At 46.5% G+C, this 25,303-nt stretch overlaps 2 protein-coding genes across 3 annotated transcripts; one reads left to right on the top strand and one right to left on the bottom strand.

Annotated features, from left to right (window-relative positions):
- Window positions 1–1,051: 1,051 nt before the first annotated feature.
- Window positions 1,052–19,296, bottom strand: TM7SF3 (transmembrane 7 superfamily member 3). 2 transcript variants are annotated; one of them, XM_042050980.1, is made up of 12 exons: window positions 19,167–19,295; window positions 12,959–13,113; window positions 10,987–11,137; window positions 9,729–9,849; window positions 8,796–8,967; window positions 8,301–8,478; window positions 6,936–7,022; window positions 6,462–6,542; window positions 5,606–5,758; window positions 4,421–4,518; window positions 3,716–3,878; window positions 1,052–3,247 (listed from the first exon to the last, which is right to left on the bottom strand). In XM_042050980.1, the coding sequence occupies exons 1-12, from the start codon at window positions 19,234–19,236 to the stop codon at window positions 2,985–2,987; spliced, it is 1,692 nt and encodes a 563-aa protein (XP_041906914.1). In that variant the 5' UTR covers window positions 19,237–19,295; the 3' UTR covers window positions 1,052–2,984. The 2 variants fall into 2 exon arrangements, with proteins under 2 accessions (XP_041906914.1, XP_041906915.1); XM_042050981.1 differs by lacking the exon at window positions 5,606–5,758 and having other exon boundaries at window positions 19,167–19,296.
- Window positions 19,297–20,325: 1,029 nt separating this feature from the next.
- Window positions 20,326–24,549, top strand: MED21 (mediator complex subunit 21). Its single transcript, XM_042051225.1, has 4 exons — window positions 20,326–20,437; window positions 20,681–20,795; window positions 21,027–21,127; window positions 23,832–24,549. Exons 1-4 carry the CDS (start codon window positions 20,396–20,398, stop codon window positions 24,006–24,008), a joined length of 435 nt encoding a protein of 144 aa, XP_041907159.1. The 5' UTR covers window positions 20,326–20,395; the 3' UTR covers window positions 24,009–24,549.
- The last annotated feature ends 754 nt before the right edge of the window (window positions 24,550–25,303 follow it).

Here is a 25,303-nt window from a genome sequence, read left to right as displayed (position 1 = left end):
AGGGAAGTTTTACACAACCCTCTTCTCCTGCCACTCCCTCTCACCCCCAAAATGAGCTTATTTATTACTCTGGTTTGAAGCTGACTTCCCCTAGCATGCAAGGAAGCACAAAGCCCTTCATGCTCAGCAGGAGTCAGCTGGCTGCCTGGAGCTGGGGGCTAGAGCAGACAGGGTCTGCGAGCAATAAAGTAAATACCATAAACAAAAAGCATCTGTTGAAGACACAGAAGTGTTATGGGAGCTGTTGTTTCCAGAGAAAACTCAGACACCAGAGCCTTCTAGTCCAGGATATGGAGGGGGACAACATAACCAGATGGATATTGGCAAAATTCAAATAAATCTGGATATATCAATTTATCAATGCATTCCAGCCTCTGAGTCGGGACAAGTAAGCTAACACAATACTCACCTTGCGTGCCCAAAGCCTTTCCAGATCAAGGACAGCTCTAGACAAGGACAGAAGGGAATCACAGAATCATAGAAGGGTTTGTACTGGAAGGGACCTTAAAGAGACCTTAAATAGATCTCACCCTGGACCTCAAGGGGTACACAAAAAAAGCCTTGAAAATACCCCTTCAACACTGCAGTGGATCAGTTCATGTATTCTGATCATCACCACTGTTATTCACTGTGGCTTATGGAATTATGGAAGACAGCTCCTGAACCATCTCTTGGCAGAACTAAAGAAAGGAAAGTCAGGATCTCAGAAAAAGAGTTCAAAGCCCGCTTAGCTGTAGAATTCCTATGTGATCTTGCACACCAGTTTTCAGGCAAGAAGGGGATGACAACCATGCCTTTGTTCTCTAGAGCCTCATCTAACAAAGCTCACAAAAGAAAGCCTCTCTGGACCACGTGCTTCCCTCAGTGGCTGCACAGAGCACATGCCACATGTCACAGCCTCTGGGTGTCACTGCAACGCCAGCCAAGCTCCCCCACCTCAGCCCTTGGCAAGAAGAAATTTTTCAAAGCAAACTCTCCCCTACAAGATCAAAGGCAGAAGCTAAACTGTAAAAGCACCACTGAATTCAAAGAGACCCCTTTAGTTCCAATATTCTTTGAAAAGATATCTTTATTATAAAAGATATAGAAAATTAGAGTTAAACTTGTTTCTTGCACAATGTTAATCGCAGCAGTTATAAAAACCCACCAAGGTAAACGTGTTTAAGAGCATTTCTATACCACAGAAGTGTTTGCTGCTTGCCGTTACACATGGCAGAGACATGCTCAGGATCAGTGCAGGGAGGACGGGCAGAGAACCGGGGCAGAGCTCCTTGTTTACACCATGTGCCACACAACAGCACAGGGCAACAAGACCCAAACTGCAGGATTTCAGCCTTGCTTTGCTGTTTGAGGCAGATGGTCCAGCTCCAAGCAATGATGGGATTTGTCTGTCTAAACATCAGAAGGGTTCAGTCACCTCGGACACTGTCTTTGAGCTCTCACTCCTCAAAGAAAAGCCATTTAAAAGTCATTCAGTCCTGTCTATACCAGGGTGTTTCAACTTCCAACCAAGTTCCCAGAAAAAGTTCTTTTGCCAGTTTCTTCAGAAAAAGCTGTTTCTTACATATTTCCTACTAAGAATTTAAGGTGGTGGCTGAGAGCTTAACCTTCCACCCCTGGAAAGTTCCCTCATGGAGGCTCCGTGCAGGCACCTGAGCAGCCACTCACATCACGCAGGCAGGACCGTGCACTTGGCTGCCCTCACTGCAGGTTCAGACACAGGGAGAAGGAGGAAGAGTCACCATAACCTGTGTCAAGGTACAGGACGTGAGACTTGAGCCATCCTTCAGTGCATGGCAGACCCCCACTGGAGACCAGGAGGGGGCACGGGGGGAAGCACAGGTCAAACAGCCTCAGGTCTGCTTGGGATGAGCCAATAATACATTGCTCCAGTTAGCATTTTGAAAATGGCTCTTGGGGTTTTTTTTAAGGAAGAGCATAAAGCCACCACACAAGATTGGTCCCTCGTCTGTTTTTATACTACATTCTGCTTTGAGCAGATGCAATTCAAATAGGTAAGGACCACATTCAGTCAGCAAGGTTCCTGGTCAGTATCTTGCTAGCTGAATGCTGTTTTCACCCCTTAAAGGCAAAATTAAAAGATGATTAAAAATAAATAATTAGTGTTTCAGCCAACTCCAGGGGAAAAAATTACCACTGGCTACAAACAGCTTATTTACTCTTTCATTTTATGACAGCACCATCAAAAAAGAGACTACACCAGAGCAGAAACAAGACACAGGCTGTTCAGAAAGCAAACAGGGACACAAACCTCTTGTGTTCTCTTACCAGTCATCTTTGCACAGACCAGATGACCAGCTTGCTACAGAACCACCCAAAAGTGAGGGAAAAGATCTTCTTAGATCAGTCCCTGTTCCCGAGCCCCACACTGCACACGTACAACAGTTAACTCAGTGCAGTTTCAATTCAAGTCATTTAGTTCAGCTTGCAAGGTTCAGTAACACTTCTTGGAAACCAGTGTGTCTGCAGCCACACATTTTGTACCTCTACTAGAAGGAGATGCTCAGTTCCTGCTGGAAGAAATCCTTGTGTGTCCAGTCCTTGGCCCCCCCCTCACAGCTGGACAGGCTGCTCACTCTTAGGAGCGAGTCAGGCACTGCCTCAGCAGAGGTTTCCACATGCAAGGGAACAATCAGCAGGTTGCTTTCCAAGGCCTGTTTGATATTTCATGTACCCAAACAGCAAAGCAGACCCCACAGGATCAACGGCTGTCCTTGGCCACGAGTACAGGATCCTGCAGCTGGACACAGGCAGGTTGCAGCAGGCAGAGCCTGCCACAGAAGAGTCACAAACAGCATGTAGTGTACTGGACAGGTAACTGCTCTGCCAAGCTGGGCAAACAGCAATCTCTTATTCAGCAGGACAAATTAGCAGTGGTAAATCCTGCACCACTGGCTGGTTGCTGGTAATCACCTCACCGTTCCCAGATCATCCCTCTCCATTCCCACCAGTTATTTGGAAAGTTACAGAAGCAGTGGAGTTCTCTCCCCGGCTGGCTGGTCTTTCTGGAAGAACACTTTGATATGCAGCAGCTTGTTGTGGATCCTCTCTCTCAGGGGAGGGATATGATGGCTGGGGTCTAAGATATTGGTGCTTCTACGCTCCCTTTCCCTCTTCCAGGTGAGATAGGGATGTGGTGGGAAGGGCACCTCACTCCTCTCCCGGCGGAGCTGCACAGTGACCCCGCTAAGGGCCAGCATTGCCCACACTGACAGGATGATGAAGTCTGGAAAAAGAGAAACAGATGCCTGCAGCAATGCAGAACATTCCTTGCTTTCCCCAAGCACAAACACACACACTAGTTTAGTGACAGAAAGGAATGAAGTATCATCCCCACATCCTCACATGCCCAGAGTGCCTCCATGCAGAGGCCACGACACACAGTGAGTTGGGAAGAGTCTCTTCACTGTATCAGGCCTTTGATTGCCCACTCTGCAAACTCCTCAGCAATCTGCCAGCCCAAGTCTGAGCAGCACCACAAGGGCCTTTGTCACAACACCTGCAAGATGGTTCCTGCCTTTAAGTCTACTCAGTATTGCTTTTGAAGGACTGGAATTTCTCATGTGGATGTTAAATCTCACACTGTACTGTGTTCTCCTTACATCCCCCTCCTGCCCTCACTCACTGTTTACAACAGAACCAAAGAGGCAATGATTCCTCCTTAAAAAGAGAATAAAGTCTTAGGAGGACTCACCATTCCTTTGAAAAGGCACGTTGGTGTAAGCTCTGCTGAAGTAATTGTTGAGGACCCTTCTGAGCAGGTCTAAGGTGATGTAAGCAAGGCTTGTGTAGACATAACAAGCAATGGCCAGGACCACTGTGTAAGAGCCCACTATTCCAGAGGCCAGAATGTTCAGCTAGACAGGAAGAAAAACACAGCTTTAGGAGGCTGATGAACATGCTTTATTCCCCACCTCCTTAAGACAGTAGAATCATAGAATGGCCTGGATTGAAATGGACCTAAAAGCCCATCCAGTTCCAACCTCCTGCCATGGGCAGGGATGCCTTCCACTATCCCAGCTTGCTCCAAGCCCTTCCCAATCTGGCCTTGAACACTGCCTGGGATGGGGCAGCCACAGCTTCTCTGGACAAGTATTTTGTAATTTTTATCAGTTCTTCTGTGATAAATTGGCTGTACACACCTGTTACACAGCCAAGCTGATAAGACAGCAGAAGTCAATTAAATGCAGTGGATGTTGTGTGCAAAACTACAACAAGTCATTCCTTTCGTTATGGACCATTTAGCCCAAATAGGGAACAGGAACTGCCTGCAACTGGCCCTGTGCTGAGCTTCACAAAGCTGTGCAAAGTTTTCTGTACATATCCCATGGTTTTGCATTAAGAAGTCTGACCCCTCCCCCTTCTCCCTCCCTCCTGAGATGACAGCACAGTTACTTACAATTCTTGGGCAGCCAATAAAAAGCACTGGAATCATCAAGGCTACACAGGTAAAGGTCACCCAGAACACCACATCGTCACGGAAGACCCTGTAGTTTCCTGCCAGGACACGATATTCATCAGTGAGGGAAACATTTCCTTTTTCACAAGTGTTTGGGGGTCAGCTTTTCCCCCCCAAAATTCTGTACATTCAGAAATACCTGGAGTACATTGTTGAAAAGCCCAGCTTTTGAGCTCAAATCCTGACTGTTTAAGATGTATTGGAACAGTTACTCAAGAACAAAAAAACTGTCCCAGTTGAGCACAGGTCCTGTACTCTGTGCTGGAACAGCAGATCTTGTCCTTGGAACAAAGATTTTTGACAATGTTCACATTCCTCACCTGGTAAGAATGAAAAGTACCAGAGTACTGCTGCCCAATATGGGTTTCTAAGCTAAAAATCTGCATCTGACTCCAGAGTATGGTGCAAATGTAGCCATCACAACACCACCAGGCAGCAAATTCTTCTGGCTCTAGGAAAATTAAATCACTCAAACCCTTCTTTGCTCTGTCTTCTAAGGCCTGTGGATTGGATTAACCAGAGGGGACAAGTTGACCTCTAGCTGAGTTACTGTTCCACTCCAAGGAACAGCAACCAGGGACTGCATGGATTATCACAGAATCATGGCTTCAGTCAAACACAGATGACTGGAGAATGAAAAACTGTCCCACCAAGGGACCTTAAAAAGAGAAGTTATGAGATTGGAAATTACAATAAAGTACAGCTCATGCTCTGATGTCCCAGAGGGACTCCAGCTCAGCAGGCTTACTGGCTTCTAAGCGAGTTGTCTACAGCTTTTATGCCTGAAGCCTTCAAAGTAGACTGTAGATTTTCTACTGGGATTTGTTCTGGACAGACAACAAGAGAGCAAGTGCATGCCTGGAGCAGAACTGGTGTCACAGAGATAGCACACAGTTTAAGTAGGAAGAGTCACCAAGTTCTCTGCAAAATAATGTTTCCTTTTCTTCAAGCAGTTTTAATTACAGAAGGTTTCAGGTCCATCTCTATGCCTCCCAGCACCAGAAAGGGAAAGTTAAACATCCCACTAAGATAAACCAGAGAGTGCCATTCACTCTTGAGCCTTGCAGTGTGCCTGTAGCACAGCAGGAACACAGCACTCACCAAGCAGAGGATTCCCGTGCTTACCTATGGGAGTAAAGAAGAGCGTCGCTGAGAAGAGAAATCCCAACACAAGCCCAATAACAAACATGCAGAGCAGGACAGAGCCAAATCTCCACCAGCTCACAACCAAAAGCAGGCCTCCAATAATTCCAGCCACTGCTGTCAAAATAAGACGCGCTGAAAGAGAGAAGAGAAAATTCCAGCATTCTGGAAACTTCAGTTCCTGCAGTAACATGTTCAGCAGCTTTACTTACATGCTTGTTTGGGTATTTTCAGAGAGTTTGCATGAAGTAACAAAAGTATCAGAACTTGCTTCATGCACTTCACTTAGATGCCAGCCTACAGTTGGGTATGCCTTGCTGAAAGGCTGGCGGGGGGGCTGGAATGGAGGCCTTGGTACCATGTACATCAGTACCCTGAGTTCCCAGGGAGTTCAGGTGGCTACAGCTACTGCACATGTATCAAAAAAGGAATTCTGTGAGGTGGGACAGACAAAGACCTAATTCTGTCTAACAAGCTGGGTGCAGACTACCTACTTCCATTTTACAGATGAAACCTGCATTTGACCTGAAATAGAGGTCCATGCATTGTCAAAGTAGGAAGAAAGTATGTTGCAAATTTCCAGAGTTTCCAAACACCTCTGATCTTCCTTGGATAGATGCTGAAATTAAATACAGCTATTAATTCTGCATCACTGTGATGCTGGAAGCAACACTTACTCTGTTGCATATTCAGTTATTATGGCAATCAGAGCTCAAGCACCCAGGCATCACTCTGCTATCCCTCCTGTGGCTGGCCAACAGCACAACTGAGATTGTCCCTGAGGGATTCATAACAAGAGTTTGGGAAGAGCACTGGGTATCCTGACACATCTACTCACCATCATAACTAAGGCCAGTTATCCTTGTAATGAATACAAAGAAGACGAATGCTGCGACAATGAAGCCCGTGAAGAATAAGTCTAGAAAAGAAGGAAAAAGTATTTAGCAGGCTTCATACCAAGCCCACTTCAATGGCTCTTCAGACATCTTCATATAACAATGGAGAAGGAACACAGCAGCTCACAAAAAGAGAGCCAGACAACACTTCGTTGTCCTCAAGCACCAAAGATAGTCAAAAATTACAAATTTATAGCTATATTGCCCAGAATGCACCCTAGTTCTAGGTTTCTATTCTTTGCATCCCAGAAACTTCCTGCTCTGAGCTTAAAGGCTCAGAGCCTATAAAAGCAAAGCAGTGGACGTAACTGGCACAGCATCACTATCAAGTGCATCTTGGTAGTAATACCACCATTCTAAGTTACACAGAGTAACATTTATGAAGTTCCAATGAGACGAGATGAAATATTCAGTACCTGTTTTCCAGAATCTGTGTCCAAAAAAGCAGGTGAAAAGACCAAGAACAGCAAAAGCAGTGAAGAATACTTTGGTAGAGAGTTTACCTACAAGAAGAAAGGTAAGTTTAGTGGAGTATTCCACCTCACAGTCCCAACAAGGACATTAAGGTAAGGTCAGGTTGCTGTCACAAATTTTACTGACAGCTTGAGAGCTGCCACTCTGTCAGATCTGCAGTGCCTGAACTAACAGTTGTCCTGGTAGGATCTTCAACAGAATATTGAAATAGTCCCAGACTGATTAAGAAATCAAGAGTTTCCTCCTTATTCAAGAGAAGTTTCTGTAAGTAGATGTAACTTGTTCATAATACAGATACAACTTTGCCTGAAAATCCTCTGCTCAGCTTTAAAAAAAGGGACATCCAGTCATCTATAAAAATCAGTGCTATGGGATTAGTGACCCAGGCAGCAACTACAGGCTTAATCACTACAGCCTTCACCATTTGTCTCCCTCTCATACATTTGCCAAGAAACAAAAATGATCATCAGCATCCCATTATGGCTCACCTCAGTCTTCTAGGCAAATTTCTTACCTATATTTAAGCTATTTGCAGACGTAAACCACATTTTCCATATGCTCTGAATTAGAGAGGTTTAGCCTAGGTAATTTGTCTCACGTTGTCATAGGACAACACTGAGTTTGACAACAGTCACTTGTGTTACAGTATATAAGAAAATAATGAGGACAAACCTTACTTTATGAACCAGATTCTACCAATTACTCGTGTCACTTCTGCATTCCGAATTGGAGTGGCAGCTTTGCTCTGTTTCTGCTCAAATTCCATCATTATATAGCTTTGTACAAAGCAGCATGACTTGGCAGTCACTCCACTACTGCTGACATTATCTTCACTCTTATTTTAGGTGACTGCCTCCTTTCCAAACACCTGCAGGTTACTGATTCCTGTTAGCACCCGCACAGTTAGAAAAATCCAGCTGGAGCCCAATCTAATCTGTGTTTTATTATTATTTAACTCAGCTTCACATTCAGCATCCGCAGTCATACAGATGATTTGAAATGATGTATCCAGTTGAAATGGACACAGCTGGAGTGGCACTACAGAGTTCAGTTACATTTGCAACCCACATATTAAACCCCCATTAAGTTAAACCTTTAATTGCTAATGGTTCTCCTTAGTCTTACTTCATCATTCTAGACTTTCTGCTCAACCAAGAAGCAGACTTCACCATGAAGCAGCAAAATACACACAGTGTAAAACAAAGATCTCCTGCACACATTAGAAAAACAATCTTAAAGCACAGTTAGCATGTTGGAGTACAACAAGCTGCAGAGGAGTTGGCAAGGACATACAATTCCCAGCTTACTGAGGGAAGAGCAGTTGTCCACCAGGTCAGCAAAGCTGCAGGCATATGTATGCACAGGTATGTATGCAGCAGAACTGTTCCAAAGAGGATCCCACACTATGACATTGTAGATCACACCTTGTCCAGGAAGTGAGGAGAAGTAGACATTGGTCTTGTCATCAGCTGTCAGCGTAAGCATCTGGAAAATTAAGTACCTGTGTTGCATTAAAGGCTCACAGGATGGAAGCCTCCCCTCTAGCACTACTGTGTTTTCTGACAGGGCAAAACATTTTCCCACTCCTATGTTTTGCTCCTCCCCGTTTCCAGATACAGTTCAGGTTCCCTACCAGCCTACTGACCCAGGTCTGGCCTCTGAGGCAGGCAAGGCTGCCATTCCACTCGCCAGCAGGGCCAGGGAGCCTGCTTACATCTCCCCTCCAGGAAGACAAGCACAGGGGAGGAGAAAACAAGAGAGCACCACTGCCACACAGCTGGTACCCAGCGCTTCAGGCTCACCTTAATGCCATTGGCTTTGATACTCTGCACCCCAGACATTTTCCGTATGTGGCTCATGAGCACCATCTCAGACAGGTCACTCTCCGGCAGGAAGTACTGGTACACATCGTAGCGCAGCCGCCACCGCGAGTTCTGACCAGTCCCTGAATCACAGGAGGGGGGGTTTGCTCCTCTGCAATGAAAAACAAATCAGCCACGTGCCCAGCACAAGCCCCCAGAACTTAACGTTGGTTTTAAGCAGTAACCTGTCCACAGGATTTGCCTCTACTCTTTAGAGGTGCACACCAGCAGCTAACTCAAAGCTGTACTGTATTTGTGAGCACAGAGCACAGCAGCATCACACAGAACCACCCTGGGACAGGTGGGGCCTGTGCTGGTACGTGCCTTTACACTTACAGGGGCTTCCTATGAATTACCATAACAAGAATTCCAAGAGGCCACAACAGCCAAAGACCACAACATTACTGTTTGTTTTTCCATGCAGTTCTAAACACAGTCTTCCCAATTCCCTGCCTATCACTTGTGACACCAGGCACCACTCAGGAAATAATGCCTTTTAACTTGAAGTCTCAAATTAAACAAAACTCTGGGTTATTATCATGCTTCAGTACTAGTAAAGAAATAAAACTGGCTGCAACACACAATTGCTCCTCAAACAAATCAAGTTGTTACAAGGAATGGAAAGATCCAGTATTTGCTGACTGCTTGCATTTCTGAAGTGGCATAACCTCCCCCACAAGACGTAATGAGAACTTTTATCTCTCTCTTGCAGTACCTCTTCCCCTCCTCTTTCTCCCCATTTACATTTGTTGCAGCAAACAAGATTCCTGCCAGCAGCTGGATGGTTCAGCTGTTACAGCAGGGTTTGTTTTAGCCTTTTGGCCAAACACAGGACAAAAGGTCTTTCTCAGTGCACTGAAGTTTTCCACACACCTGGTATATCCCAAGTTTGCAGGGGCAAACTTGATGTGTATATCAACCAACGTGTAGTCCAGGTAGATATTTGGATCCACTTCCAAGTCAAATTCTAGATTGCAGCCCCCAGGAATAGGATCTAGAACACAGAGAAGATAACTGCAGTTATACACTTGCAGGCACTGTCTGCTTGCTGACCACAAGGAATCATCAGGTTCTGGCCCTGCAGGCAGCAAAAGGGTTTCACTGCAGCCTGTGACAGGTCCCCACACATGGGTGACTCCAGCGACTGGAGTGTTGGAACAGAAGGATATAAGCTCCTGTAAGGTCCTGCACATGAGCCAGGGCAATCCCAAGCACAAACACAGGCTGGGTGGAGAATGGATTGGGAGCAGCCCTGAGGAGAAGCACTCGGGGGTGTTGGCTGACAAGAAGCTTGACATGACCCAGCAACGAGTGCTCACAGCCCAGCCAGCCATCAGCATTCTGCACGCAAAGAGGAGTGGGCAGCGGGGCCAGGGAGGGAGTTCTGCCCCTCTCTGCTGCTCTGGCAAGACCCCAGCCCAACACAAGAAGGATGTGGACCTGTTGGAGTTAGTCAAAAGGAGGACCATGAAGACAACCAGATGGATGGAGCACCTCTCCTATGAGCAAAGGCTCAGAGTAGGGGCTGCTCAGCCTGAAGAAGGCTCTGGGGAGACCTTTCCAGCAGCCTCCCCATTCCTCCAGGGAGCCTACAAGAAAGCTGGAGAGGGAACTTTTATGAGGGCCTAGGATTACAGGACAAGGGTGAATGGCTTTAAGCTGAAGGAAGGTAGATTTAGATTGGATATGAGGAATAAATTCTTCCCTGTGAGGGTGCTGAGGCCCTGGCACAGGCTGCCCAGAGAAGTTGTGGCTGCCCCATCCCTGGCAGTGTCCAAGGCCAGGCTGGATGGGGTTCGGACCAACCTGGGAGAGTGGAAGGTGGTCTTTGCCCATGGCAGGGGGGATGGAACTGGATGATCTTTATGGTCCCCTTCCAATCCAAACAGATTTCTGATTCCATGATCACATGCACAGCAGTTTTCTATTCTAAGGCTTGAGTTGTGGCAAGACCACAGAGTACATCCTATACACAACTCACAATTCAGCAGTGACAATAAAAACTTTTTCAGCCCATTTCAGAAGAATTTCTGGTATCTCCATCAGATTTCCACCATGTAAGACTGAAAGGTCAACACTTCATTCCACAGACGACTTGACTAAGCAGAGCTGGCATGCCCTGAGCACGTACCTTTCTCCATGTAGGGAATGGAGATGGCAGTGCTGAGCACCTGGCCAGCATCCAGGGCGCGCAGGTACCACGTGCACACGGTCTGCTCTGGCCGAAGGATGGACACCAGCCCTTTGTCCACCCCAGTTCCTGAGCTGTTCACCAATGGAGTCTGCATAGAAACAAATTATAGAAAAAAGCAGCTCTTATTGAGAAGATTTCTACTGTATTTTGATTACATTTTGATAATATCACAGGAGCCCAGTCCTGCCACACACATCAGTGCCAGTTACAACAGATCAGGCTCTGCCCAAGATGTATTTGTGCTTGGAATTGTCCAGCTCCATGTGCAGGGCCTTGCACTTGGCCTTGCTGACATCTTCATAGGCCCACCTCTCATCCCTGTCAAGGTCCCTCTGGATGGCATCCCTAGCTGGTGAAAAAAGGGAGCTCTGACACCACACACTGCCTGGCTCAGGCTCAAAAACCCCAAGTGACAAGTGTGGGACTACTAAAGAGCTGATAATCACAAGCAATTTGCAGAGCTGATAATCACAAGCAATTTGCAGAGAAATCTAGCTAGTAGATCTGGCAATGGATTGACTAGTAAAAATGTAAAAGGGCTGGAATATCCCTCACAAAATGTTGTGAGATAGCAGCAAGGAAGTGTTCTGGGAGCCAGTGTACAGAAGCACCTTCCTATCTCCACCAGAACAGAGATGACTGTATGACAGCTGCCTTAACACTAGCAATGCCAGATCTTTTTGGGGCCAGGCCAGCTACTGACCCAATCCCCAGCACCACCATCCCTTCCACAACCAGGGCTCTTGAGGAAAGATCAGGAAGCAATGACAGTATCACAGTCTCACAGCTGGAACAACCAGCTGACCTGCAGTCACATTTTCAGCATGGAAAGTGCCTTTGGCCAAGGCAGCCACAGTCACCCAAGGCAACACTGCAAGGAAGCACACTGGACCTGGCTCAACTTCTTATTTCTAGAGGCAGGCCAGCCCTAAAAGCAGTACAGCTGCATTTATGCATCACAGCCCTTGGCCTGGTAAGGCCGGTGAATGCAAAGAGGATCTGAAGTGGTAGCAGAAGATACTAGCAATGGTAAGCAAAGATTGAACAGGTGTAACAGTAAAGCCTCAGCCCTGTAATCCTGGCTGTTTCACCAGTACAAGGATGGCTGAGCTGGGTGACTTGTGTTACAGGTCAGTCATCTTCTAAGCTTCCCAGGATACTTCCTGGCACTCAGCATATTCTGATTTCAAAGATGCTGATGGAGAGAGGGGAACTGGATGGCAGCTGTCAGACACCATCTACCACCTTCAGCTTAGTAAGTGTTCTGTTCAAATACCAGTGAGAACCTCCCAGCACCACCACCACAACAACAAAAATCAGTATTTTAGATTAGCCTCAGTTTGTCCCATCATTACTGGGACACAGGGTATAGCAGCAGGAATGCTTTTATTGCTGTCTAGAAGCAGCAGATTTCACTGGAGTACTGTGGAGAAATTTCTCCATGTGTTACCAAAGGAGAATTAGATTCAGGACAAGGAGCTGGGATAACAACGCATCGTATCTGCAGTGGTTAGATCCAAGCCATGGAAAAAGCAGACAAATAAACATCCCAAGGTGATTGTGCATAGGGCATCTGGCACACACTTACACAGATCTGGTTTTAATAAGACAAGCTGATGGACAGCAGTCAGTACAGCCACATGACAAAAGCACCACTTCCACCAAATAAAGTGCCTTGAAATATTTTCAAGCCAGCTCTGAAATTCCTTTAGCGTTCAGTTTTTCAAAAAAGCAGCTACAACATCTGAGTACAAGAAAGGATTTCTGAAGCTACAGTAATACTGTCTAAAAGCCAAGCAGGTAAAAGACACTCATTATTTATACAGCTTCAGTTCATTAGTCCTGCATGTACCAGAGCCAAGTCCTTTGTTGAAAGAGAGGCAGCACTTAACAGAAGTGACACTCTTACCTTATCAAAGGATATCACCACATCACTCTGCTGGGCATGCACTTGAAAAATAACCACAGTCACGTTGCTGGCGATGTTCCTGATTACAGCCTCCACTGGATTGGTCTGGTTAAGTAGCACATTTCTGAATTTTCCCAAGGAGAGCTCAAGAAGACCTGCATTACAAAAAAAGGAAGATACAGAGTTGGTTGGTTTTTTTTTTGGTCCAGAGGGAAGCAATTACCAGGGAGGCCTGGAAGTTTCCAGTAGCCCAGTATTAGTCAGCTGGGAGCAGAGCAGGATGTTGCTTTGTGCTGCTCTCATCCTGTGAGCTGTACCAAGGTTTCAGAGACTGCTGCACACAGAGCTGTACCTGCAGATACCAGCACAGCCAGAGTATCTGCCCTGCAGCCTGGCACTCACCTGAGCACAGGGACAGGGCTTCCCACCAGGAGTCAGGATTTGATACAGCTGAGCTCACCAGCTCAGCCAACCAGCCAGCTACACCCCAAAAAGACAGTAAGACAAGATACTGAGAACTGCCTGACCTTTGGCAGACACAGGTCACTATGTTTGTATCAGCCAGCCAATTTGCACAATATCCATCAGACTTTCCAGGTGAATTCCTACAGACCATGGGAATTGGAGTCAACTTCTAGAAGACAGTCAAATCTGTAGTTTACATACATACACTTACCCTCTTTCAGCTATTTCACATGGTTCTTTGCTGCCAAACTGTTTTTAGTCATTAGGACTGCTGCATCCCCATTTCTAGACCTAAAAGTCTGACTAATTTTTCCTAGACACAACCTAGACCATTTCTTCTTACAATGAGTATAACCCCATGACCCACTGTCATTCTAATTTAAAGAGAACCACCTGACCTAGGATGTAAGATCTTTGAGAATCAGCTTTGGCTTGTCATTCAAGTCCTGCAAGCAAGCCTGGCTTCTCCCTGTGCTAGGTTCTGGAGGGACAGGGGATGCCAAGGGAGGAAAGCGAAGCAGCCACAGAGAAGCTACAAGATGCTCTTTGGTTGGTGGTTGCAGCCAGACTGCAAAATGCCTTCCAGATTTTTCCCTGAATTCCTCTGCCTGCATGCAGCACCCAAACAGACCTAACACTTACCAAGCCTAAACACACACACACATACACACACACTTCCTCAGTGAAGTTGCCTCTGGTGGAAAGGGTTGATACTGCCAAGTACCCTAACACAGTCACCAGCAGCACCATCCCACAGACACTTGCTGATGACACAGGGGGGCTCCCATTCACAAGGGAGGGACAGTTTTCTTATCTGAAACTATACCCAGTACTCTCTAACTGCTTTCCTGTTACTTTTCTCTCTCTCCTGCCAAGAACTGCCATCATTGGCCAGTTTCTTTGCCTCTTGCTATGTAAACAGAGGGGAGCTCCCATCCTCATGCTTCCTCCACTCGTTACACAGTGAAGGAAGGAACTTCAACCCTTACGTGCTCACTTCCAAAATTCAATTAATGCCAGTACTGCATCACCAATAAAACCTCAGCTAAAATATGGGGGAATCATAAACCACTTGTGAGGAAAGAAAGACTCTCCATTCTTCTGTTCCATCATCTGCAGTTTGTGTTAAGGTAGAAGTTTCTACACCAAATTTCCACACAGTACTTAACGTAAAATTAAAGCTGCAAGAAAAACTTTGTGTATCCTTCAGTTTCTGATTCTTCAGAGTCCCTTGAGCAGCATTCAGATATCCTCAGATCTTTCCTCATTAGCTCAAGTTCAATGCAAGTAGCAGGATGAATGCTAAAGAAAAGCATTCAGAAGGCAGAGACTATACATCCATACACTCAGAAGTTTGCAGTGAAAGCTTACAATGCCAGAAAAATATTTTTCTTTGATGTTTAAAACCTTCAGCAGAGCTTCCTGAACCGCAAGACATTCACACTCAGATGTTTTTTTAAGAAAAAAGCTGAAACCATACACATTCTCTGTGTGATCTACATCAAGGGGAAAAAACTGCGTTGCTTCACCTTGTTTCTCACCTCCACTCCGTACCCATACCCAGGAGCCTCTGCATAAATAAGGACAGATTCGTCAGCAAGACACACAGCCACTACTTCAGCATGATCATGAGACTCTAAATGTCAGAGGCAATCTCTCAAGTTTAATTAGCGTGGTGAATTAAGGTATGGTGTTCTATATTGCTTTACTGTTTGCATAACTGCTCCAAGAACAGCACATGTGACACACATTATCCCAAAGTCTGGGCACAAGAGCAGACACTCAGGGTGAAGAACAAGAACATCTACACCCACCACACAAGTATTGTTCAGCTTGCTGTTCACAGGCTCCTCAAACCACACTTCCAGTCAGGCCTGAAAGATGACGAGCACTGCAGAGCAACAGAGCCCTCTAAGAAGTTTTTGGAAGAGCTCCACAGCTACAGAGCACAGCACCCTTCCAGCCTTCTCCATCTCTGTCACGTGAACAAGTCACTCCTGGGGCACTGAGACAGAAAGGGAAGATGGTGAGCAAGACTAATTGATTAAATTAACCAGCTCACAATTCACCAGGCCTATTGCTATCACCAGTTCTCTGGTTCTAATACCAGACAGGTATTAGACTCCCTGAGCCACAGAGAGCTCAGTCTTGTCAAATATCCTTTGAAGGACGGACACAGAGACCTCCATGACCACACAGTGCTGGCCACAGCATGCAACCTTCTCCTTTGGGCAAGCTTGATCTGCCTGGAGGTGGCCCACTAGACAGGTCTGCAGGACGAGCAGCACAGTTAACACCACCTCACAAGCAAGAGAGTTGATCCAGCAAGTCGGCAACAGAGACAGGAGCAAAATCCAGGCATCCCAACTTGTTTTATTGCTTCCAACAGTGAAGGTCTGGGAACACTCCAAGGTGCCAGGCAACCCCTCTTCCTTGCCCTGTAGGAAGAACTGTAACAGTCACTGCACATCAGAGTAATTTTGGGTTAGATACATGAGAGGAACCCCTACTATTACAGAGCTTATCAACTGAACAGATGCTCAGAGGAAGTCAGCATTGCTGAAACCAAGCAGCAGCAGAGCAAAGATGGAGCACTGAGCATGTATTACTCCATACACAGTACCAGCAGCAGAACTGGAGCACAGATAGTCCCACATACAGAACTGATGAACAGAGGCACTGCACTATCTTTTCTCTCACGTGAAGGGCAAAACCAGTAAAGACAGCAAAGAAACAGAACTTCCTGGAACTCTTCTGAGATCAAAAGTCCTTATTCCTAACTCTAAGCAACAAGACAATCAATTCCAGAGCCTCTGCATTTGTTATCCCTTCCCTGTGACACACAGTTTCCCCAACAGGCTTGAACCGTTTCCATTGTTCTGATTCAGTGCCAATCTCTTGGCTCCTCTGATGCTTTGAGTAAACCACATTTCCAGCTGCAATAGCCAAGTGTCACTCCCCATCACCAGAGAGCAGTTAACCACACAGGGTTCTTGGTTACACCTAGCAGTCCAATTTCCAGTAAGAAACACAACTGAAGAAATGCCACTGCTGCCCATACAGAACAGTCTTCACCTACAGAGCCATGCTCAAACATTATGCTTCCCTCAGAGAAGTTATGTGCAGTCAGAGAAAACACACTTCTACAGGGTGCTGAGCACTTTGCAGTGGATATGCAGAACAACCCAATGTAAGCAAGCTCCAGGAGCTAAGGAGAACTTCCCAGTGCAGGGTGTACAACAACAAGTAGTTACATGAAGACATTTAATGAAGATGAAGTGCAAGCTCAGACAACCAGTTTGAGTAAGAAAAACATTAGCACACAGTTACTTAACAGAATAAAGCCTGGAGCCATATCCTATCAGACCTGTAAGGCCATGCAGACACCGATGATGGGAGAGCCCTACTACTAGGTCTCTGTCTTCCTACACTACTGGACTCCCCCAAAAAGGCAGCACCCACCCCACTCCCAAAAGAAGCAGGAACATTTCTGAAAGCTTCTGAACTTTGACTGTGTGTGTACTGAGACTCATGCTTAGAACAGCTTCATGCTCAAAGCAGATGACACCAGAGAATGTGGCTTGTCACCATCTGCACCATTCCCATCCAGAGGACTATTTTGCTCAACACGCTAGAGGTCCTTACAGCCTGAAAAGTGAGAGAAGAGTTTTGTGTGAACCTCTGATCATAAAATATCATCTCTGCATGGACTAAGCCGCTGGCACAAACAAGTTTCACCCAGATAAGCTCCCTTTAAAAAAGCACTGCTCAGTCCTGACTACACTCTAAATTCACTCTAGTTTTTCCAACACTAAACAACCCGGTCTGGATGTAGCAAACACAGCCAGCTGAACTCCTCCTCAGGAGGACAGAGCTCCTTGGAACACAACAAACACAATATATAAAACACCTCTGCACAAAGACCAAGTTTGAAGAGCTGCAGACCATCAGAAACCCAGAGAGGTAACACAGGCCATCATGCAAAGATTTTACTAATCAACACTTTTAAAATGAAGCAGGATCTTCAAGGACAGGAGTCAGCAGAGCCCATCCCTGCAAAGTGGGTGTCCACAACTGAATAACCACAAGACAATTTCAAATCAGTGAACCATTAAGCAAGTGGCCTTGTTTAAAGGGCCTAATGATCAGCTAGTGTCTGGTACACAAATTACACAGCTTATTAGCTTTTCACAAGGGAAATACTTTCTCCCTCCACCCTCAATCCTGCAAGGAAAAACAGCAACAGGTTCCTTCAAGGCAAAGCAGTTTGCTTAGTCTCACAGTTGCCTTGCCTTTTTACATGCTGTAAAAAAATTACTCAACACATGACCCATTTCCATCAAGTCCAGGAGACAAACTGCTTGTTAGCATCCTTTAATATAAACACTAAGGTCTAAAAACCCTGAGCCTTCATTCTCAAACCTGCTTGTCACCATCAGGTGCCCAGCCAAAGCTTTCAGGTCTTGCAAGAAACAGGGAATACTTGGCTCTCCATTAGGCATCTCCCTTGGGCATGAGACCTGGGCAGAGAGAAGCCCTCCACACCTGGGACTGGTCCCAAATGCTGTCCTGCAGCCCTGCAAAGTATCCCAAGAGTCTCCTTTGGGACAATTAAGCTTCATTCATTCAAGGCCAGGTTGGGTGGGGCATTGAGCAACCCGGTCTAGTGGAAGGTGTCCCTGCCCATGGCAGGGGGGTTGAAACGAGATGAAGTCCCAAACAATTCTATGATTAGAAACAAGTTTAAAAGTAAAGCAAAACTAAGAGGAGAAGGCTTATATCAGCCCTAACAAGAAGGGCTGCTTGCTTATCTCTGAACTATCTCTGAGAGGAAACTGTTTATTTTTTCCTTTATTTGAACAGATAAGAGTTTAACCAGAAAAAAAAGCAACTGTAAATCTTCCCAAACTACACTTATTACAGCACACTTAACTCTGGACTCATAATTTAGTCACATGCAGGAACACAGGGAAATTACAAAAAAAGCCTATGCCAAATAAAGTCAGATTACATCAGTACAAACAACAAGTAACTTTAGGAATCAATATGCAAATTGTAGGTTTTGCTCCTTTCCCTAGTTTTATAGCGACAGCGCTTTTCAACCCACCATCCACTGGGAGTGGTGGGAACCCATGACCACCTGTACATGGTTGGGGGAAAAAAACCCAACCAACCAAAGACAAACCTACTTTTAACCGCGTTCCCTTTGCCATGTAAGCTCATGTTCATAGGTAGCGAATGCCACCTTGTTTCTGCACAGCGAAGACAGCCCTACACCAGCATCCTCAGCTGCGCCGCATCCCCGCAACGGCGCGGTTCAAAGGATTCCGAATTATCCATGGAAGAGTTAAAATTACGGCGTCCACAGCAATTAAGGTGTAAACATGAGCAAAAAAGGCAAAGGAAAAAAAATAAAAAGGCGGAGGGGCAGCGAAAGGGGGGAAAAAAGAGGGTGGTTCTCCTTGTCCGCATGAAAGATTAAGATAACCACGAATACACACAGCGCTTCTGCAGCGCCGCAGGAGCTTTGATCCGCGCTCCTGCACATCCCTCCAGACAGCGGCAGGTCGCCCCGCCAGCACCGGGAACACCCCAAAAGGCTCTGCAGTCGCAGCAAGCCCCGTGCCGCTGGAATTAACCCGGGCACAGCCTCGCAGTTCCCGGTACGAGTCGGGCTCCTCCGGCCGCTTAATGGCGGCCACAGCCCCACGCGCCCCCCCGCTCCGGCTCACGCCGCCCTCACCTGAGGCTCCGCCATGGCGCAGGACCCCCAGGAGCAGCAGGAACAGCGCGGGGGAAGGCAACACCCGCATAGCGCCGCGCAGGGAACGGGGAAAGGGGGCCGAGACCGGGAAAGGGCCGGGCAGCTGGGGCGGGGCGCAGGCGGGGCCCGCCCAGCAGGGGTCGCTCCCGCCCCCTCAGGCACCTGCGGGAGGGCCCTGCCGGGCGGGGCGGAGGGGAAGCGCTCGGCCGCTGCCAACTCCTAAAAATGCACGGTGGGGCTTGGACCAGCAGCCTGGGACTTGGGATTTAACTTAGGAGCGTGAAGGGGCCCCACCTCCCAGCTTACATGCGCAGGCAAACAAAATCGGGGAAAACACTTTGGGCGGATTAGTTTGTATCGTTGCTGCACCCACAGCATCAGTGGCAAGGCTGCAGTGGTGATTTGCAAGGGCATGTGGTGGCAGGATAAGAGAAATGGCTTCAAACTGACAGAGATTAGGTTTTGATCGGATATTAGGAAGAAATTCTTCTCTGTGAGGGTGGGGAGGCCCTGGCACAGGGAAGCTGTGGCTGTCCCATCCCTGGTAGTGTCCAAGGTCAGGCTGGACAGGACTTGGAGCAACCTGGGGTAATGGAAAGTGCCCCTGCTCGTGGAAGGGGGTCGGAAAGAGATGGTCTCTAAGGTCCACCTGGGGGAAGGCTGGCATTGTACCCAGCTGTCAGAGATGAGAAACACGAGCACATACTGACTGGCACGAATGGCATTTATTCTCCAATCCCCGACCACGGAGGCCGGATGCTGGCTCTAAATTGGCTTGTTGGGGACACTACACTCTGGCTTTTCCCTGCTGGACGTGATGCCTGCTCAGATCGGGGCTGGAATGAAGCACCTGAGCGCTGCTCCTGCCTTCAGCTCGGATCAGAGCGACTGCTGCACAGCAAAAGCTGTCCACGCCGTGGCAGTAACAGAATCACTTAGGTTGGAAAAGACCTCTGAGATCATCAAGTTCAACCTATGACTGACCACCACCGTGTCAGCCAGACCATGGCACTGGGTGCCAAGCCCAGGCTCTCCTCAAGCACCTGCAGGGACGGTGACTCCAGCGCCTCCCTGCGCAGCCCGCTCCGATGTCCGATCCCCCTTCCTGCGAATGGATCCTCCCTCCTGTCCAACCGTTCCTCCCGGCCGGCAGGCGGCGCTCGCGCCCCGCGTGCCCGGGCCTCAGGGGCGGCGGCGGTGGCGCGGCCATGGCGGACCGGCTCACACAGCTGCAGGACGCCGTCAACTCGGTGAGGCGGCCGCTGCCTCCGCTGCCCCGGCGCCGCGGGGCACGGCACGGGCTGCGCCGCCCGGGCGGGGATGCGGGGATGCGGCCCCCCGCCGCAGCCCCCCAGCCGGGGGTACGGCCGCGGGTGGGGGGTGCGCACCCTCCGCACGGCGGGCATGGTGCGCGGGCTGGGATGCGCCGTGAGCCGGAGGTGGCTGTAGCGGAGGGGCAGGGTGATTAACGCGGTGTTAATTGGTGCCGGCAGCTCGCGGACCAGTTCTGTAACGCCATCGGAGTGCTGCAGCAGTGCGGCCCCCCGGCCTCCTTCAGCAACATCCAGACGGCCATAAACAAGGATCAGCCCGTGAACCCCACGGAAGGTGAGCCCGGCTTCCTGTCTTTGCTAAATGCGAACGTGCTTTGGCGTAGAGCCCTCGGGAATGCGAAATCCGGGCTCGGCAAAGAATTCCTCCCGTGGCTCGTGGTGTGATGGAGGTTAAGTCGTGAATGGGTGTCGGTTGCGCTTTCTGCAGAACATTGTGACAGCAGAGTTGTGCTTGTTTGTAATAATTCCCTGAGTGGTTGCCTGAGTTGTGCTGTGTTTTGTGCAGAGTATGCCCAGCTGTTCGCAGCTCTGATTGCTCGCACTGCCAAGGATATCGATGTTCTCATAGATTCCCTGCCCAGTGAAGAATCCACAGCAGCTTTGCAGGTAGGAGTTTTCCTAATTCCAATATTACAACACTCCTGAAGGCAAACATCCTCCTTTCTTTTTTTTTTTTTAAACAAATTTTTTCATCCCTAGGCCGTGTCGTTGTTGAAAAACTATTTTAATACAAACCTGAATTTTTCATGAGGGTAGCCTGTGAGTACTTTGTAGGCTTAGTGGAAATACTGAACTTGCATCTAGTTTTAAATAAGGTTATACTCAGTATTTTAAACTTAGTTTTCTGTTAGAATGTTAAAAAAAAAAAAAAAGGTGGCTTTATCACACCACCACTATACTGGAAACTGCTCACCCTTTTTTTCAGATATTGGCAGAACAGATGGAACAGTGCTGATGCTTTATGCATTGTTTTATTCTTTTTTTTCCCTTAGAGAATACTTCATATTTTCTCACATTCCATTTTGTAGCTGCAGAACCAACACTTTACAGAAATCTTTTGTTCTTCCACATTGGTTCAAGAGTTTGCAGGGTGTCCTTTAAGTTCTTCACCTCTGTCACAAAATAATTCCAACACTTTTCGATAACAAGGAGTCTTTCTTTGAACCAGCCAAACTTGGTTTTTATTTTGGGGGATTTTTTTTCTGTTATTTCACATATTTTATTTATGAAAAAGCATCTTTTTTTCTTTTTGATTCTTAACGGCTAGATTACATCAAGTATTTTCTTTTTGGAATGCATAAAGGATGCAGAGTGCTGTTTCCCTGCCAAACCTGATGATCACCTCTAAGACCTGCATTGATACTCTGTAACCATTCAAAAGTGTTTTACAAAAGATTAACACCGAATGGGCCAAATAGAAATGACTTGGCAGTGGCATCACGTTTTGTTTTAAACAGAGGAGGTTAAATTTGGAAACTTTGCCAGTCACAGTAATTGCTGAACGTACTAATTGGGCTCGTTAACACTTTTCAGGCATAATTTCATGTAAGTGCATTTTTAATAGCAGAAGATAGACTGCCTTCTGCAGACAAATTCCAGTTTCTTCCATGACTGAGCAGGGTCTGATCAAAGTGGCAGCTGATGTGGGTAAAGCAGGCTGCTCCAGAAGGAGGAGCTGGTTATCCAGTAGGGATATGCTTTCCTTAGAGGTGATACTTCAACAGTTTCTTGCTGTCTTAGTGAAGAACTTCATGTCACAAAAATTTCTGCTACTTTCTGTCTAGTGGGGTTTTAAGATAAATTAGCCTGGATTCCATCGCTTAGATTCCAGTTTTGATTTTTATTTTCTGTTGCTTAATTTGGTGCAGTATTAAGTATTCTGATAGTCTTCAAAGAAATGGTGTTGAAGGTGCTTGAAACACTCTCAAATATGCAGTATAGGTTTGGTTGAGAAGTGGTAGGTAATACTTGGTTAATAGAAATGTACTTAGGCTGATCTGCTTTCTTTATACTAAAGTTGTCTTGGTGTGTGTTTCAGATCTGAGTCTTGTCTTAAATGATAAAAGGAGCTGCTACACGAATGCTCAACACAATTTACCTACCCCTTTTGAGTTCCCTTTTGGTGAAGCTGGCAGTACAAATTCTGCTCTAGTCTGTGAATTAGTTGCAGTTGACTATTAAACAACTGAGACTGAAGTCACTGAGCTGCATTCTAAATTTCAGTCTTTCACCTTTGCCACCTTCCTTCTCTGAGCCTCCCTCCAAGGGCTATCAAATCCTTCACTCTTACATTAACCTTCATTAAACACATCAGTCCTGCAGAACACAAGTTGAATATCTGGATAGAATCTGCCAGCTTGTTCAAGTAGGACTTAGTAAGGGCCTGTATAACTACTTTTAAAAATTACCAATTTGAAACTATTTTGCTTTGCCTTTTCTGTTATTCAGTTAGAACAAGTTTTAGTCGATTTAAATTTGGTAAATATTTTAAAGTATTGAAATATTTTTAAGTTAAAATGTTTTATTCAGTTCTGCTGAGTAGAGATCCTTTCATTAGAGGATAAATACTCATAAGAAGAGCTGTACTGAGCCAAGAGTCATAGCATGAAAGAAGCTAAAATTCCTATTTTTTTTTTGATGCGTGTTTATTCCTTGTGGGTATGCACTGGTTTAGGTTGCAAACTGTACCAAGTTGCTGTGAAGATGCTAGGATATAACTGAGGGGCTAAAAGAGAACCTTTCTCTTTTTAGGGAGCACCAGCTATTCCCTCAGCATCCTTGAGTAGCAAAGTCACTTTAGGGTTCTGTTGAAGATCCTTGATTTTCCCTGTCACCTAGTATCAAAAGAGGAAACTCTTGCAACAAGGTTAAAATAGTAAAATAAAAAACAGGCCTTTATTGGAAGCTTTCTGGTGTCCCGATGGTCATGGGCATACCCAGCATCAAATTTCTACTATTTTATAAGTTTAACAAATTAGCATATCTAATAAATATTGTCCGATTAGAAGAGTAGTTGGTTAGGTAGTTTTCCCTGGGTTCTACCCCACTGGAGTTGTTCCAGGGCCTTCTTTGCCCCATTTCTTATGTTTTCTCAGATTCTGATTTGAAAACAAAACGTCCTTGTCAGGCTTCTTCTTTGTAATAAGACTAAACAGAATTCCAAGTGTGCATTAGAAGGGTTAGCTTATTGTTCCAAAGGGAAAGGGTAGGAAAAATAATAGGACTATGTAGTAGCCTCCAGAGGTACGAATATATGAAAAATACCTAAAAAGCCAAAATCTTTGGGCATCATGACGGTTTTACTTTGAAGGCTGAGAGCCTGTACCGGCTGGAGGAGGAGAACCACGAGGCGGCGGCACGGCTGGAGGAGGTCGTGTACCGCGGGGATGTGCTGCTCGAGAAGATCCAGAGCGCGCTGGCCGACATCGCCCAGTCGCAGCTGAAGACGCGGAGCGGCACCCACAGCCAGCCCCTGCCCAACTCGTAGCGCCAGGGGGCAGCGCGGCCCAGCCCGAGAGCCTCGGGAACGCTTCTGGATGCGCCGGGAATGGAGCGGCCGGCCCGGCCCTCCCGCGGGGCTGCCCCGCGCTCTGCTCCGCGTTGGGAGCAGCGGCTCTGCGGGTTTTGTGTGAGAAACGCTTCTACAGGGACTCTGCTCCGGATCTGATGTGTGTTTCCTTGACTTGAAACGAGCTTTCTGTTCGCGAATGTGACTTCAATCGAATTTGTTACATATTAGAAGTATTTGTATAAGTTAATCCCACTATAGTCATGGTATGGTTTTTTTGTAAGCCCAGACACATTTGAGTTGGCCAGAGTTCCCTGGAGTCAGTACTGTGAATGCAGTGATGGTCGTCTGTTTTAATGAACAGCACTGGTAATTAAACATTTGTATTGTTCATTGGCTGGTTTACCACCCTTTACAGAGCATGTGAAAGGATAAGTAAACTCTGATGTTTGCAGAGTGATTGTTCTTGTCACTGACATCGCATTTACAAAGAAATAAACCTGCAGGTGTCTGATACTGACATTTATTATGGTTTGTAACTCACAAATGAGCCTTTGACTCCATTGTTGCCACTGACACACTTGCTCTTACTTGCTTGTGCTATTTCTCTTCTTTTGCTGATACTGTGTATTCTCTTGGCAACTGGTGAGTGCCTCTAAAGCAGGCAGTGGTGAGGAAGCATTGGGTGACTGGGTAAAAATTAGCAGCGAGAAAACTGAAAATAGCTTATTACATAAAGTCGCTTTTCAGTGTAAGCAGTGGCTGCCACATGAATGATGTGATCCTAAGCAGCAAGATTCCCATTGTCCCCAAGGTGCTCCACAGAGGTGTTTTTATCCTCACACACTCAATCACTGAATGAATTTTTGCTCTTTGTTGTAGGACTATAGAAATACCAGTATCTCTTATTGATATTTAAAATAAAACCCCAACACCAAACCAGCAGGTAATGTAGGGTTCAAAGCATGAACTTGGGGTTAAACTTGGTCATTTTTTGTTGTTTTGAGTTACCAGCCTTGTTATTTATTGCAGGGTGTTGTTTGTTGCTACAAAACATCTGCTCATTTCATGATCAAAACCACCTGTTTCTATATATTGAATACACTGTCATGGACTTGAAAGTTACACATTGCTATTGCATCCAGACAAATAAGAGCAATTCAAAAATGCCTTTAGCATGCTGATCCTTAAGGAAATAGATGCAGCCTCTCACTTGACTGCCCTGGTGAAAGAACAAGTGTAGCACAGCACAGTGTTTTGAGGATTAAAAAAGA

This window comes from Corvus kubaryi, unplaced genomic scaffold (assembly GCF_017639235.1).
Source record: "Corvus kubaryi isolate FWS band 111438036 unplaced genomic scaffold, C.kubaryi_AGA036_p1.0 74, whole genome shotgun sequence".
NCBI lineage: Eukaryota > Metazoa > Chordata > Aves > Passeriformes > Corvidae > Corvus > Corvus kubaryi.
Note: the sequence above shows the minus strand (reverse complement) of the source record. Positions and strands in the feature narration are given on the sequence as shown.

Coding starts and splice junctions, on each gene's coding strand:
- MED21 (XM_042051225.1), top strand. CDS start 20,396: ATGGCGGACCGGCTCACACAGCTGCAGGACGCCGTCAACTCG. Junction 20,796..21,026: donor GCCCGTGAACCCCACGGAAG/GTGAGCCCGGCT, acceptor TGTTTTGTGCAG/AGTATGCCCAGCTGTTCGCA. Junction 21,128..23,831: donor AATCCACAGCAGCTTTGCAG/GTAGGAGTTTTC, acceptor TTTACTTTGAAG/GCTGAGAGCCTGTACCGGCT.
- TM7SF3 (XM_042050980.1), bottom strand. CDS start 19,236: ATGCGGGTGTTGCCTTCCCCCGCGCTGTTCCTGCTGCTCCTGGGGGTC. Junction 3,879..4,420: donor TTATTGGCTGCCCAAGAATT/GTAAGTAACTGT, acceptor CTTCCTGTCTAG/CTGAACATTCTGGCCTCTGG. Junction 3,248..3,715: donor CGTGCCTTTTCAAAGGAATG/GTGAGTCCTCCT, acceptor CTCTTTTTCCAG/ACTTCATCATCCTGTCAGTG.